The 16,815-nt window shown below is 32.7% G+C and overlaps 1 protein-coding gene across 2 annotated transcripts; it reads left to right on the forward strand.

The window, feature by feature from the left end:
- Positions 1-241: 241 nt before the first annotated feature.
- Positions 242-7,856, forward strand: LOC104608027 (uncharacterized). Of its 2 annotated transcripts, XM_088886416.1 has the most exons (10): positions 242-383; positions 499-796; positions 3,217-3,309; positions 3,403-3,852; positions 5,011-5,146; positions 5,331-5,493; positions 5,852-5,980; positions 6,262-6,456; positions 7,157-7,279; positions 7,379-7,856. In XM_088886416.1, the coding sequence occupies exons 2-10, from the start codon at positions 622-624 to the stop codon at positions 7,484-7,486; spliced, it is 1,572 nt and encodes a 523-aa protein (XP_088742542.1). In that variant the 5' UTR covers positions 242-383; positions 499-621; the 3' UTR covers positions 7,487-7,856. The 2 variants fall into 2 exon arrangements, with proteins under 2 accessions (XP_088742542.1, XP_010272173.1); XM_010273871.3 differs by having other exon boundaries at positions 347-796.
- Positions 7,857-16,815: the final 8,959 nt, after the last annotated feature.

Raw genomic sequence — 16,815 nt, forward strand, 5'->3', positions numbered from 1 at the left:
CTGGCCCGCTTCTGCCACTGGCGTCTCTCTGCTTTTACCGATCCAAACCTCCATCATCCCACTAACGCCACACGTGTGAACAAATCTGATCCAATCAGTGAACGTGCGGGCCCCACGCTTCCAGGAGGAAGATGTCGTACGCGGGCAATTGCCGTTAATGTGCGTTTTTAAGTGAGACTTTCTGGGGACTTGCTCAGCAGCTCCAAATCCGAGACGGGAGAGGGAAACCGTAAGGAAGACTGGACTGGTAGAGTAGTTATTAAAAAGAGAGAAAGAAAGAGAGAGAGAGAGAGAGAGAGAGAGAGAGAGAGAGAGAGAGAAAAAGAAAGAAAGAAAAGAAAGGAGCAGAAGAGAATACAGGGGAAGAAGAGAACTGTTTTTAGGTGGGAGTTGGACCCCATCTTCTCTTGCATTCCACGGTTGCATTAGTTTGTCTCTGTCTTTCTGTCTGTTTCTCTCTCTCTCTCTCTCTCACTATCTTTTGTTCTTATTTGGTAGTCAAAGAGGTGGGAGATCAAGGAGAGTTGCAGACTGAGGAGAGGATATCTCAGTGCTAATTTTGTTTCAAGGATCGATTGTTTTTGTTTTGATCTTAGTTTATTCAGTGGTTGAGTGAGACAGATGGGAAGCTGCATTTCGAGACAGGGAGGGTATATGGGTAGGCGATCCAGTTCTTCGAAGAGGTCTCGTAAGCGGAGAAGAATAATCAAGGGAGTTTCTTCTCGGAAGTCAAGGGAATTGGTCGACAAGGTGACCAACCAACCCGATCGTTCTTACAGTAATCCGGCTTTCCGAGGTTGTAGCTTTTCTTCCCTCTTTCTTACAGTAATCCGGATTTCCAGGAGGTCACCGTTTTTTTCCGTTAGTTGGTTTTTTGTCCCGAGAGTTCTGTGTTTTGTGTTTGGTTTCACGATTTCTGTGTGGTGTATCATGCTGTTTGAGAGGCTATTACTTGTGTCTCGGGTTGAATTGTTGGGAGAGGAAACTTTTTAGTATATTTATTGCGGAAGACCTCCTGCATTACTCCTGAAGTGAATTATTCCTCATTTGGGAGGGTTTAAGTATAATTCTGGAAAGAAAAAACGTATACTCTGACAATGTGCCTCCTGATGATTTTATCTTATAATAGGGATAATTCTGAGTCCTTTATTTTAGATCCTACTAGATTCAATCTTACTATGTAAGGGGAGTTTTTCCCCAGAAAGCAGAAAAAAACTGGTAATTTCATTAGTCTATGCGTTTGGAATTACGATCTTCTTCTAGAGGGATCTTTCACTTTTAGATGAGAGAGACGAAAGGGGTCAGAAACATTTCGTCACTCGCCAGCATCATCATTTGTCTGTTATATAATCTTGATCTCCGTTGTCTTCGAAGTTACTGGAACATCTTGCAGAACCACATTGATCATGGCCATGGTCTGAAGCTTCGCTTTCATTTGGCATTTTGCCAGGATCAATGGGAAAATTTCAGGAAGTTTTGTAAATTTCACTCAGAAATCTGGAAAATATGGGGAAATTGGAAGTTATTAAAAAATTATAATACATGAAATTTATTATAAAACTTAAGGCTGTGTTTGGTTGCAATGCAAATTTATTTGCACTAGTACAAATATATGGGAGTGCAAATGTAAAAAAATGCAAATTCTTGTTTAACTTTGTTGTGGATTTTACTTTATTCTGCTTCATGTCTTAATTTACTTCATTTGTACTGCAATCAAAATAAGCTAAAATTTGAAACAAAAATAGGTCAGAATTTACGCTCAAATCATTTGCATTGCCATGGTTTTGCATCAGTGCAAATTTATATGCATTGCAACCAAACGCAGCCTAAAGAAATGCAATAGATATATACCTATACACTCAAATCCCTGAAAAACAAATAACAATCCACTATATACAACAAACTATAAAAGATTAAAGATCCTAAGCCAGATGTTGGCAGTCTGATATCATGTCTTTATGCTGAATCTGAAAGTGGATTCTTTGTTTATTATGTTATCCTTATACACTTTTCCTGCTTCTTTTATACCTAGCATAAGCAACGTAGCAAGGATACTCCTCTGAAATTTTGTCTGTGGTAGACACTATATCGTGTAGGACCAATTTCTGATGCCCAAACATGTATTCTGAAGCAAATGATGTATCCTGAAACCTGAAAGGACCATGCCAACCATCTCTTATTTGTGTTTGACATGAGGCATGGGGAAACCTTCTTTCTTAGTGGTTCAGTGGTCAGTATTCTAAGAGAACTGATATGAATTTGGATCATTTAGCATGCAGGCAGATAAAGTAATTTTTGAAACAAACCTTAGTAACTGCTTGAGTTTTTTAGTGTGAAGAAGTTTAGACACTAGCACACCTTTCCCACCATGCATTTTTTTGGGATGTCATATATAAATGTTACATGAACCTGAAATGACTGTTTTTGCAGAATCCAGGCCTGGATAATTACACCTTTGACTCTAGAGAATCATGCTGAAAAAGCATATTATGACATCATGAACTACCTATATATTTTTGTTTTAAACCACCTAAATAGTTTTGTTACTGGAATGGGATGTGAGATGAACTCGTATATGTGAAGGTAGATGTCTGGTACACAATTTAGATAGTTCAACCATATGGATATGTGCTCTTTTGTTTCTTGGACAAATGAACGATTTGGAATTCTTAAGGCAGAATCTAGTCAGTGATGCAACATTGGTTGAGTAATCAAAAGAATAACTCATTAGAAAAGTATAGATGCACAGAGAGAGAGGGGGGCATTTTAGTGCAAATAACATCCACAATTTACACCAAAAGAGAAAACTAGATACACACACACACACACACAAAGGAATAGATATCCTTCTGTCCCGACTCTAGAGACAGTTTAGAGTACTGATAACTGATGATTTAAGGAGAAGTTTTCTTTTCAATCCTTTTATTAATATTGTTTTGTAACTCATGTTCTCCCTGCATCTTGTTTCATCATTGAATGTTTGAACTCCAAAGTCCTCCCTCACTGGTAAATTTTAATCTGTTGCTGCTATTAACCTTTTGCATGTTTTTTCTTTATTATTAATTATTATTATTATTATTATGTTTATGTTTATGATTATTACTATTATTACGATCATCGTTGGACATATATTTGTTGTAACAACTTTTAATTAACCACAGAAACCATATTGGTTTTCTTATTTATGGTCTTGACCTGATTTTTGTTACAATGTAGTGGTGTCAGCTGGCAGTACTGAGGAGACATGGTTTGATTCTTTCATGATACTTGAGTCTGACTGTGATGAGGATTTCCATAGTGTTCAGGATGGTATGGATGTGAAGCTAGTTAAGCTTTTATTTGACTTTCTAAATTATTAAAGATTCTGCTTTATTGAGCTATGAACATTTTCCAATCCTACAGATGCTTTGTCTCTAAATGGCTCTGAGTGTGCATCAGCATCAAGTATTTCATCATTAAGAGATGCTAATCATGAAGACTGTAATGGGAATTTTCCTTGTATTCCTCCACGAAATTCTCTTAGTGAGGCCACTAAAAATGAAAATTCTCGAACATTGCATTCAAATAGTGCTGATTCTCAATTGAAATCTGATGGCCCCATAAATGAAGGAAAGCGTCCTGTGTCTATTGATGAAGTTTCTAGCATCTCTGTGGATGAAATCACTGGGAGGGGGGAAGGAGGAATATTAGACCATTGTGGAATTCTTCCAAATACATGCTTGCCTTGTCTTGCTTCTACTGTCTCAGATGAAAAGAGAAGATCTCTAAGTCCTGGACCACCAAGTACAAGGAGAAAGGCTTCTTTGAAACTTTCCTTCAAATGGAGGGAAGGACATGGAAATCCTACATTATGTGAGTTTCAGAAGATCTGTAACTAATTTTTTTCTTATAATTTTATTGCTTGTCAAACATTTACATTTACTTTTATATCAAGGTTAGTTAATATTATCATTACACTTGTTTGTAATTTGCAGATCATGATATGATCCATTCACATTTTGCATCAATACTGTCTGGTTTAATGTATAGTCTGCTATGGCCACCTTATAAGATCAAATTGGGGGTATTTCATATCATGCTTTGAAACTTCCATCCATATTCAATAATTTGAAATCAAGCTTAAATCAACTGCTATGACTTTAGTAGCTTGACAATAGAAGCCACCTTTCTTCTTTTTATGTTACAGGGTAACTAATTTCCACCAAGTTTCAGATTAAGATCTGATATGTATAAATATTAATTACATTAATGTTTGGATAAGTGTAAAATAGAAGCTACAAAATGCTAAATACCCAATTTGGCTCTATGGTACAACTTACATGGACTTGAAAGAGAAGATATAAGGATGCATCATGAATTTCTCTAGGATTGCTTTGACATAATAGCGTTATCTTCATGCTCATATAAAATCAAATTATGGTTTGGAGGGTGGAGTGACAATTGAAATGAGGAATTCTAGGAAGTAACACCAAAATTACAGGCATTAATTACTGCTACAGAAATGGGGGTCCCATTTTAACTAGGTTGACATGCTTTTGCACTGATTGTACCTTATCTGCATTGTAGGCAAAGGTGTTTTGCACCTTCCTTTTCATTCTAGCATCCCTTTTACTATATCAGTGTTTCAGACATGATATTTTTTTTTGTTTTTTTGAGAAAGAGATTGTGTGGATAAAGGATTTCCTGGTGGAAAGAACTTCATAGGCTGCCATTACATAAGCATAGTACCATTTTGACTCGTTGTACTTGACTTGCTTTCTAGTAGTCCTTTTACTCTATCGGTGTCCGGGAGTTTATTTAACCCTCTTAACAAATTCTTGAGACTTGGCATACTGTTTCCTCAAGGGATATTGACACACTACTTTTGTTCCATGTTTTCTATGAGTTCCTGCATGAATCATTGTAGTTTCTGGGTCCTAATAAGTAATATATATAAATTGTTGACATCTTGCTTGGAGCTGTATTAGGTTGAAAAAATAAAAACTTATACTGTTCACATTTCTGCCTCAGTATCTTCAAAGATGCTTCTGCAAAGACCAAGAGCTGGTTCCCAAGTTCCATTTTGCCCAATAGATAAGAAAATGTCTGATTGCTGGTCAAATGTTGACCCTAGTACTTTCAAAGTGCGGGGAGAGAACTATTTTAGGTAAGATGTGCCCTTTGTTTTATATTTCTTTGTAACTCTATTTATAATTTCTTGATGGCTTGCAGTCATGTGAAGACTGCAAGTCTGCACTGTGTTCGAAGAACTTGTTATTTTTTATTTCTATTGTAGTGTCTGAAGCCTGAACACCCCACTATAATATTATTTGGTCTAACTTTTGTGGCAGGGATAAGAAGAAAGAGTTTGCTCCAAATCATGCTGCATATTATCCATTTGGGGTTGATGTCTTCTTATCTCCACGAAAAATTGATCACATTGCTCGGTTTGTGGACCTACCTTCTACAACTGCATCTGGAAAATTGCCTCCTATTCTTGTTGTAAATATTCAGGTATTCTTACTTTTCACTCTTGGTAACTTTACTCATGACCATTATTTCATTTTGGTCTTGTTCAAACTCATTAGAGACATTTAATGAAAAGGCATCTTCCTGAAAAGTAGTAATACTTCCAACCCTATGACAGTTTTTTTCCCCTCATTTTCCTTGAATTTCTTTCTAATAAAATTTATGTCCAAGTTTAGTTTGAAAAAAATCTTGAAGTGATCATCTTCTAGGAGAATTGGAAATTTTTCATATTTTCCTTTCCTAAGCTGGCAGGTTTATGATAATGACATTATTAAACAAAAGGTATATAATATACAAGAAGAGAAGTTATTGTGATATTAACTTGTTTATATGGTTTCTGCAGGTTCCGTTGTATCCTGCCACTCTCTTTCAAAATGAAACTGATGGAGAAGGGATGAGCTTTGTTTTGTACTTTAGGCTTTCAGAGAATTATTCTAGAGAACTTACACCTCATTTTCAAGAAAATATCAGAGTATGTTAGGCCTATTGCAATTTTATGCTTCCACTCTTTATATCTTTAGAGCTGCTTTAACAATTTGTTGCATATGGTAACAAATTTCAAAATTTGTCATGTTTGTATTAGTGAAGAAAATCCTATGTGCTTCTGCCACTAAGTTTTGAGTGTCAGTTTAGAATTTTAATGTAATATATAGAAATCCTTTGGTTTTATAAGTTTATTCATTTATTTGTGATTTGCTAGTTTTACCCAGTTTTTTTTTTCTAGTTTATCATCATTTTTTCTTTCTGTAACAGAGGTTAATCGATGATGAAGTGGAAAAGATAAAAGGTTTTCCTGTGGATACAATTGTACCTTTCAGGGAAAGGTTAAAGATCTTGGGTCGCATGGTAAATGTAGAGGATCTGCATCTAGGTGCAACTGAGAGAAAGCTTATGCATGCTTACAACGAAAAACCTGTTCTTTCTCGTCCTCAACATGAATTTTACTCGGTAAGTTTATGTTCAATTGATCATATTAGGTTGCCGTCTTTCACACTTTCTTCTAATCATATTGGTAGGAATACTTAAGTTACTATTAATCTTGGGGTCTGCTAATTTTTCTCCTGGGGGAAGACAATGACAAAGATGACCTGAAATGAGGACAGTTGTTAAACATGTTGATCTAAATATTGATATTATCTCTGCCTCTTAATGTCTTTATAATGTATTCCCATAATTCAGTCTGTATTATCATTAATGTTTTGTTATCAGCATGTTCATTGCCATCATAGGTTTGGAAAACCTATGATCACTTATTATTGAAGAATTTTAGTCATTTAAAGAGGCAATTTCAGATATGGTTATTCTTTTTCTCTTTCTTTTTCTTTTTTTTTTTTTTTTTTTTTGCATTGTGTCTGTGTTTACAATAATTGATCATTCAAAGTGTGTTTATTGTCTAAGATACAATATGTTTTTTCCCCTTTTCTTTTTTCATTGTGAATTTCTATTTGAATGATTTTCATTCATCTGCAAACAACCAAGAAATTTCACTACACTGCACTTAGGTTGGTTTTTACTTCTTATAATTTGGAATCCTAATGCATAGCATAGTTGCCAAGAACTATAACTTATTGCACAGAAGCATACTAGGAAAATACTGGGTATTATCATCATATATTCCTTCTCAGGCATTGGTTATCTGAAATTGCAGGGAGAAAATTATTTTGAGATTGATTTGGATATGCACAGATTCAGTTACATCTCTAGGAAAGGCTTTGAACAATTCCAAGACAGACTGAAGCTCTGCATCTTGGATTTTGGCCTAACAATTCAAGTAAGTTACTCAGTTAAGACTGGTGCAACTTTAAAACTCTTCTACAATTAGATTCATCATTTAAGTCTAAATTTTATTGCAAAATTGTGTTGGGGACAGGGAAACAAAGCAGAAGACTTGCCAGAGCAGATCTTATGTTGTGTACGGTTGAACGAGATTAACTACACAAGTTACAACCAACTGGGGTTGGGTCAAGAGCCCCGTTGAGCAGAATAACTACTAAAAGCTTCTTTAATACAGACCGTTCAAGCTGGTTTTTACAGCCTCTTAAGTATACCAATTGCAGTTTTATGATATGCTGAATCTTCTTCAATTTCAACTTACACTTGGGTGGTTGCCGAGCTGTCACTAAACTGGCAGTTCAGTTTTCACTGCTGGGAATTTTGGAAGGAGAATGGATTATGGTAACTATTGGGGCCGATGGGATTGCGACCTTTGTTTATCCATAGAGAAGCTTATGATGCATGAATTCCATGTACAGGTTCCAGAAGGGTGATCTTTACTTGTCATTTTCTATTTTATACACCATGATAAAAAAAAAATGCGGCGATTAATGTGATGAGTTGCCCTTTTAACTTCTTTTCTATGTTTTCATACCAGTCTGAATTCACTGGATGAGGCCCCATTTTAGTGGATAAATCCAGTTATTAAGGAATGAATTTACAATATAGTTCTCATACAAGGACAATTCTGAATCCTGACCCGTGACAGTATAGGTCCTATAGGAAGTGCCTCAAAATCCTAGCTTTAATTGTTACTAGCGGGTCTGTGCGATGCACACGATGGGGCATTCCTCCCTGCCCTCGTAGTTAACACACTCTACATCATCCCTGCACTGTCCTTGGTGGTGGGGTGGGTTTGAGGTGAGGCACCCATTCCCTATTGGGGATGAAGAATCTCTAAATTTTTCTAATCTGAGGCAATCACCTAAAAACAATCTAATTCGTGGATATTTTACAAATAGGATATGGGAATTTGGGGGTATTTTAGGAATTGGATTATGACAATTTATGGGGTATTTTATAAATGGAATTGTGGGATCCTAGAATTATAAGAATATGATGAAAACTTAGAGATATTTTACAAATCAATATTAAATCTATTGATATTTTACTAATTTACCATTGGGTTTGAGGAATTATATGCAAAATTGTCATTTTCCCGTCCTTGATTTGGAGCAAAAATATTTTTCCCGTCCCATCCCCGCTTCTGATTTGGGGCAAAAATATTTTCCTCATCCCTTCCTCGTCCCTGAGTTAGAGCAAAAATATTTTCCTCGTCCCCACTCTATCTCTTAACCATTCCTATCTAAAATTCAAGAAAACTTGCCCCATTCAGGGTGGGGTAGGAGGGTAGGGCCCTAGTTTTATAGGGAAAATTTCCATCCTTACATTTCTAACAATTTTTTATAACTAATTAAATAACAATAAAATACAATAATATTTTACGATAATTTCCAAAAATTATTGAAATTGTTGTTGATTAGAAAAAATGTATAGTAAATTAGTTATTTACAATAACAATAAATGAATGTGAATTAATGTAAATTATTTACTTTTTAAGCCTAAATTATTTACTATTAATCAATGTAATGTAATTATAGTAAACTAATGTAATTATGATAAATTACATTAGTTTTAATTAAAAGTAAATAATTTGTTGTTAATTAATGTAAAGCTAGGAGTGGTTGAAGTCAACCAAGTGGTCTAGATCGGTGTGAATAGATTTAATAATTTTCCTTTATTATTTATTAAAATAATAATAATGCACTATTATTGAAATAAACATGAAACAATTTCTAATAGATTAATTTCCTAATTTTTTTAATAATTATTTAGTTGAATAATAATAATGGCCTATTATTTAAATAGTTTTGAAGAATTTTTCCTAAATTAATTTCCTAATATTTTAATTATTATTTATTAAAAAAGTATGGATTATTAGTTAAAGAGTTTACCTGAATTATTTGATAATTGTTACCTATAATTATTGATTTGTAGTAAATTACACCAATTAATAATATATTTTATGAATAAATAATTGTTGTAAATATTTATTAAATTAAAATGATTAATGTAAACTACAGTAAACATTAAAAATGTGAACATTTATTAATTAACCAATGGTTAGTTTTCACTAATGGTTGGTCAATCAAGTTTGAGTGACCAACTCCCTAACTCGACTAAATCAATTTGGCTAGCCAAACAATCTCCAACCAACTGAATTGCCTAGTGGATACTCCTAATTTCAACTAAATTAATAGTCTAATCTCTAATAAATAGCAATATTTTAATCTCCAATAATTATTGAAAATTTATAGCAAAAGTATACAAACTGTTGAAAATATATTTATATAGAAAATACAATAAATAACTAATAAAATTAAAAAGCTTTAACACCTCTAAGTTATTTAATCTATTTCCACTATTTCAATAATATTTATTTTGTCATTTATTTATATTTTATATTCTTCTTAAAGTTACTATAGAATTTTGTTACTTAATCTATTTTTTTTGTTTTCTAAATAATGTTTAAAATATGATTTAGTATTCAATTTTTTATATTAAAAACATTTAAAATTTATTTAAATTAGTATATAAAACATAAATAATTTTTAAAAAATAATATATAAAACATAAATAATACCTTGTCCCACCCCGTACAGGGCAAGTTTTCTTGAATCTTAAATAGGGACGGGGAAGAGATAGTGTGGGGATGGGGAAAATATTTTTGCTCCAAATCAAGGACAAGAAAGGGACAAGGTTTGCATATAATTCTCCAAACCCGATGGTAAATTAGTAAAATATCAATAGATTTAATATTGACTTTTAAAATATCTCTAAATTTTTCTTCATATTCTTTAATCCTAGGATCCCACAATTCTATTTATAAAATACCCCCAAATTGTCATAATCTAATTCCTAAAATACCCAAAATTTCCATAATCCTATTTGTAAAATATCTAAAAATTAGATTATTTTTAGGTGATTGCCTTGGGGTGGGGAAAATTTGGGGAATCCCCATCCCAGACGGGGAATGGGTGCCTCACCTCCAACCCGCCTTGCCACTAGGGATGGGGTAGAATGTCTTGACTATGGGAGCGAGGGATAGGGAAGGGTGCCACATCCCGTGCACTACATGGAGCCTCGCTAGTTATAATTACTTTTGTGCTTTTGATAATTTTCTTAAAGTTATAACATAATCTTGTTATTTAATCTATTTTTTGTTTTTTCAAATAAAATATAAGATATGATTTAGTTATTAATATTATTTAATTACTTAAATAATACTATTATTTAAAATTTTAAATTTTTTTAAATTTAATAATCCATGAAATTATAATTTATACTATTATTACATAATTTCATTATGTTAAATATTTAAAATTTAGTTATGTTAAAATTTTCATTATTTAAATAGTTAAATAATATGTAAAATATTTAATATTTTTTGTTATTTAAATTTTATTTCTTTAAAGTTATTATGTAATTTTAAATATTTTGTTACATAATATTTAGATATTTTTTAATATTAATAATAAATTAATTATGTAGCTATTTTTAGTAATAAGTTATTATGTAATAATAAATTACATAATTATTCAGCTATTTTTAATATTTTGTTATTTAAATGATTATTTATTTATTTTTAAATATTATTTAGTTATTAAATTGAATAGTTCATAAAATTATAATTTATATTGTTATTACATAATTTTATTATGAATTTCATAAAATATAAAAGTATTAATAATATGAATATTATTAAACCTATTACAATTATATATTATTTTTTGTTTTTAATAAATATTTTAAAGTTATTAAAATAATTTCATTATAATATTTAAATAATTGTTAATGTTTTAATTGAAACTTGCTTTAAATAGATATAGATGAAATGTGGGGGAGAGGATAAATAGGAATTAAAGATAACTTAGGAGATAAATATGAATTAGGGAGAGATAAAGATAATTTAGGAGAAAGTGGGGGATAGTTAGTTTCCTAATAAAAAGGAGAGGAATAAAAGGAGATAAGCCATGTTAGGTGGCAACTCCTAGTGCTTTTAGAGGGAATCTTGCACCCCTCTAGAATTGCTTGGTTTGGATAAGGGAGGAAGGAGAGGACTTCTGACATGGCAAGCTCTACTTTATTATATATATAGATTGATGAAAGGCTGTCAATTTTTGGTTGTCATATGGAATGTTTTATATACCAAATAATCTGCTTTTAGTTTTTTTTTTTACATCATAAAAACAGATACAACCGTTCTTTTTTTCTTTTTAATTTATATTATTTTTTGTTCATTCTCTTTTTGCTTTCTTTTTCTTTTTAAAAGGACTATAATAGGAGCTAGTCTAATTGTTGAAACATCCAATCGGACTCCTCTTTTTTAAAAGTCTGTTAAAAGAATATTTTAAGCATTACTGGTGATTAATGGCGAGAGTTCTGAGGTTTTCCCACATAAAAGGACAAGCATCTTTGGTATGATTTGGTAGGAAAGCCCACAAAGATGTTCATCCCACAAGTCGTTAAGCTCCTACAAGTGAGACCATTGACTTTGTCAATGACCCAAATAACCTAGTCAGTTGGACTAGATATTAATTTTCTGAATTTCTTTATTTTTTTTGTATTTTTATCCATTTATTAAGAAAGATTTTATTAGATGCATTTATTATTTAATAATTGATATCAAGAATAATTTAACAATGGATATGACATTAGATAGGACGGAGTTGTGAATGGGATTCATGTAACCGACCCCATACCACAAGGGTTAATACTTGGATGAGGATGAATACCTAATAGTGAAAATATCAATCTTTTTAAAAATTTTGTATTTTATCTATTTTTATATTTTACTATTTAATTATTATGATGTTGAGGTTAGCCTATTTTTAGGTTGGTTTTACAACAGTACTGATCTTGAATGGAACAGCCAAAATATCATAATTTAAAACAGAAACCTTTACGAGGTATGATGCTTTATAATATTCCAAATAGTTTATTAATTTTCTTAAAAGTGATGTAAGAAAATAATTAATTTCATGACCTACCCTACATCCTTTAACGGAAGACTCTTTGAGTGTGGCCAAGATATTTGGTACTATTGATGTTTCTACTTCAATGATGAGGACAAATTGGTGAGAGATATGTTTTGTCACATCAAAGATAAGCATCATTTAGAATGATTATTAACATTACTATTGCTGTTTCTACTTGAGATTGTCAATTTGATATTTCTACAAAGTACAAAGTATAAACAGTCTCCCACATACACATTTTATTTTATTTTTTATTTTCAGGTATGCATGTTTTAACCATAAATGTTTTTTTTTTCTCTATAAAAGATTCATTGAAGGAAATTAAGGGAACATTTGGGTCCCTTTCTTACAAGATTCCAAAAAAAGGCGACTTAAGTTTACCGAGCTAGCATTACTATTTACAAAAGAGTTTCTATGCCTAGCTTATTTTTCCACGTCATGGACTGGCATTACTAAGTTCCTGTTTACATGCAAAATTGTAATATTTTCAAAAAAAGAGAGAAGTTCATATATATGATCATATAAGGCTTACAAATTTCACGTAATATGCCTGTCTGTTCCTTTCAGCTTCATTAAAACCTCCTTGGCGTCCCAAAGCGAAAAACCTATTTTAATACCCATACAAAAAAACTTTCCTAAACCTCTAATCACTGCCTAGAGCTCAACTGCTACTGGTGATCTTGTCAAGCATGATTGTTCTTCTTCAATGATAAGAGAAGACATGTGAGAGAACATATGCATACTAGTGGATGCAGTTTGTGTGGTGGCACTCCAAGAACCATCCACTAAGATGATTGGGAGGTCTGTGAGGAGAGCTTGTTGCAAATTCCAATCTGATTGCAAATGTGGTGGATTCGAGATTTTGAGCTCAGATTCTTTATAGCTGCAGTAACTTTCAACCTTTCTCAGAATTTGGAGAGGGTCTGAATTCACTTTGTTAAAAATTTAATCATTTATTGTGTCCCATAAACTTCCGAAAGTGACACATATCTTTACAATATAATTATATTTTAGAACGTTATTTTGCAAATAAGAATTATGTTACCACCACCATTGGATCAGATTTTAACCATAAATGCTTAAAAACAACAATGGTACCCAAATAGTTGGTATGGGTATTTCTCCAATTAGTTGGTAAACAGTTGAGGAAGTTAATTCAATTTAATATTGATAACAAGAGTCCATCAGGTACAATAAATATTGATTTCAGCTGGCTCTGGTTGTTGTCATTGCCAAGTACCTTAGGCTGACTGCCAACGGGTCGGGTTTGGTTCTATATAGCGTGTAACTGTCCCAAACTAATTATTAATTGGGACAAAATCATAAACTCAGAACTAACTTTCTTATTAATCGAGATAATTGGGTCTGATCCAATTAAACTCGATTATACTGACATCTATAATTTTCTATATTAATAATAACTAAAAATTTCATAATAAAATAGTAAGTTGTTAATATATTAATAAATCAAGTGTTTTTAATTAAAATTATCTCATATATTATCTATCAAATCTATCTTTTTAGACATAAAATATATTAAAAATTACAAAAAAAAACTAGGAAACCTTTACATATTAATAATTCAACAATTGGTTTGGGTCTCAATCAATTTACAACATGCAAGAACCATAACTGGTTCAATTATTAATCAAAACAAAATCATACAATCAAAACCGATATAATCAATTCGGTAGAACCGACCCATTGACAGCCATATTACCTTACCTTTACTTAGCAAAGAATGAATAAATAAACAAGTAGGAATTTTTAAATACAATACCATACAAACAATTAAATTAAAATGGTTCCTAAAACAAATATGCATGAGAGATGATATGTTTTCTGTTCTTTAGTTGCCCTTTTCTTATTCCAGCTTCCCTTTAATTATTTAGCCTTATAATCTATTTTTTGTTACTTCATTAGAAAATTTTACCTGTTTCCCATTTCATTTCCTCTAGTTTGGAAATGTCATGGACTCGGAGAGGTTGCTTTCCAACAAATTAAAAGTTTGGGAACGTCAGTGGAGAATTTCCTTTTTCTTCTTTTAAATTTTAATTCAACTCATTTTTACTACAGTGCCAAGAGTTAGTCCATCATAATTAGCAAATTGAATTCTGCTCAGTGCTCACCCAAAATCCCCCCATTTTTAAATAGAAATCATGTATTATGCTCATTATGCCCAAGTATAGTGTAGAATGCAGAATTGCAGATACGTTGGGACAATGTGTATTTAAATTCAAATTTATATGCTTTTAAATAAAATTAAATATAACAAAAACCTATGCATTAATAGTTATAAAAATGTGTAAGAAATAAACATCTTGCATGTTGACTTGGTTTGTGGGTTTTAATGTACAAATATATCAAATCAACAATGTATTATTTAAAATTTATTTGTATTAATTTCTAACTAGCGGAGGGGCCCTGCTTCGTAGGGGTTGGAATGGAATCGTCAACCCGTTGATCCGGTCCCTGGCCAAAACCGTTGAATCGGTCAACGATCCATTGACTCAAGCGGTCGAATTATCAACCTGTTGACTCATCAAATGGTTTTTGGCCATTTTTTTATTTTTTTAATTGGGAACCATCCAGGCAACTGGTTCCGTTTTATCCTAATCTCGGTCCTTGGCCAAAAATCGTTGAATTGGTCAACGATCCATTGACTCGGGCGATCGAACCATTGACCCGTTCAATGGTTTTTGGTCGTTTTTTTATTTTTTTTATTTTTGTTGTTAGAATGGGCCATCCGTTCGAACTGAACATTCGAACCGTCGACTTGAAAACCAGTGGCCAGAATGATTCCATTTTCAGGCCGTATGAGTCACCCGCTCGAATGACATAACACATATGGTACTGCTTAATGGACCTCACACATTCAATTTTTTTGCTTGTAATTTTTGTTGTCAAAACGAGTCATCCATTTTTTTTTATTTTTTTTTTAATTAGGAACCGTCCAAGCAGCTAGTTCCGTTTAACCCCAATCCTGGTCCCTGGCCAAAAACAGTTGAATCAGTCAACAACCCATTGACCCGAGTGGTCGAATCGTCAACCAATTGACTTGTTAAATGGTTTTTGGATGTTTTTTTATTTTTTTAATTTTTGTTGTCAGAACGGGCCGTCCGTTCGAACCGAACGGTCGAACCGTTGACCCGAAAACCGATGGCCAGAACGGTTCCATTTTCGGGTCGTATGAGTCACATGCTCGAATGACATAACATCATGGTTTTTAAAACCGATCCGAAGACTGAACTGATCAAGGGTCCGGTTACCGGGTCGAACGGTTGGCCCAATCTGACAAAAAAATTAAGAAATAAAAAAAAATAAAATCAGTCAAAACCGTTTGAACGGTTTGATATCTAATTATTAATAATATTTATAATAAATATTATATATTTATATAATTAGATAATTATATATATATATATATCTAATTATCAAACAATATTTATATAATTAATAGGAAATGGGACTCAAGCGGTCAAACCATTGACCCGTTGTCCCGTAAAATGGTTTTTGTTTTTTTTTTTATTTTTTTAATTGGGAACCAACTAGGCAACCGGTTCCGTTTTATCCTAATCTCGGTCCCTGGAAAAAAATCGTTGAATCGGTCAACAACCCATTGACCCGTTCAATGGTTTTTGGTCTTTTTTTAATTTTTCTTGTTAGAACGGGCCATCCATTTAAACCGAACAGTCAAACGGTCGACCCAAAAACCAATGGCCTGATTTTGTTTTGAAGTCGTATGAGTCACACGCTCGAATGACATAACACGTATGGTACTACTTAATGGACCTCACACACTCAATTTTGTGCCTGTAATTTATGTTGTCAGAACGGGTTGTCCGTTTTTTTATTTTTTTAATTGGGAACCGTCTAGGCAACCAGTTCTGTTTTACCCCAATCCCGGTCCCTAGCAAAAAATCGTTGAATCGGTCAACGACCCATTGACCCGAGTGGTCGAACCGTCAACCCGTTCAATGGTTTTGGCCGTTTTCTATTTTTTAATTTTTGTTGTCAGAACAGGTTGTCCGTTCAAACCGGATGGTCGAACCGTCGACCCGAAAACAGGTGGCCAAAAGGGTTCCATTTTTAGGTCGTATGAGTCACACACGAATGAAATAATATCATGGTTTTTAAAACCGACCCAGTCAGAGGTCCGGTTACCGGGTCGAACAGTCCGACCATTCGAACCGAACGATTGACCCGTTCTAACAAAAAAAAAAGCGGTCAAAACTGTTCAATATCTAATTATTGACAATATTTATAATAACTATTATATATTTATATAATTAGATAGCTATTATATAATTAATAAAAAATGGATTGCTGCACGAGTAGCACGAAGAGAACACCCCAATCCTATTAATATATATAAACTTCAATTGGTTCACCTCTTGTATGTTGATTAACATAAACTGTTAAATCATGTATTTGTAATGTGTACATATCTTGTTGATAGCGAATTGAACTGTACAATTAGTGTTATTGATGTTTT

The sequence above is a fragment of the Nelumbo nucifera genome, chromosome 4 (assembly GCF_055504915.1).
Source record: "Nelumbo nucifera cultivar China Antique chromosome 4, China Antique-T2T, whole genome shotgun sequence".
Lineage (NCBI taxonomy): Eukaryota > Viridiplantae > Streptophyta > Magnoliopsida > Proteales > Nelumbonaceae > Nelumbo > Nelumbo nucifera.

Coding starts and splice junctions, on each gene's coding strand:
- LOC104608027 (XM_088886416.1), top strand. CDS start 622: ATGGGAAGCTGCATTTCGAGACAGGGAGGGTATATGGGTAGGCGATCC. Junction 5,494..5,851: donor TTCTTGTTGTAAATATTCAG/GTATTCTTACTT, acceptor TGGTTTCTGCAG/GTTCCGTTGTATCCTGCCAC. Junction 6,457..7,156: donor CTCAACATGAATTTTACTCG/GTAAGTTTATGT, acceptor CTGAAATTGCAG/GGAGAAAATTATTTTGAGAT.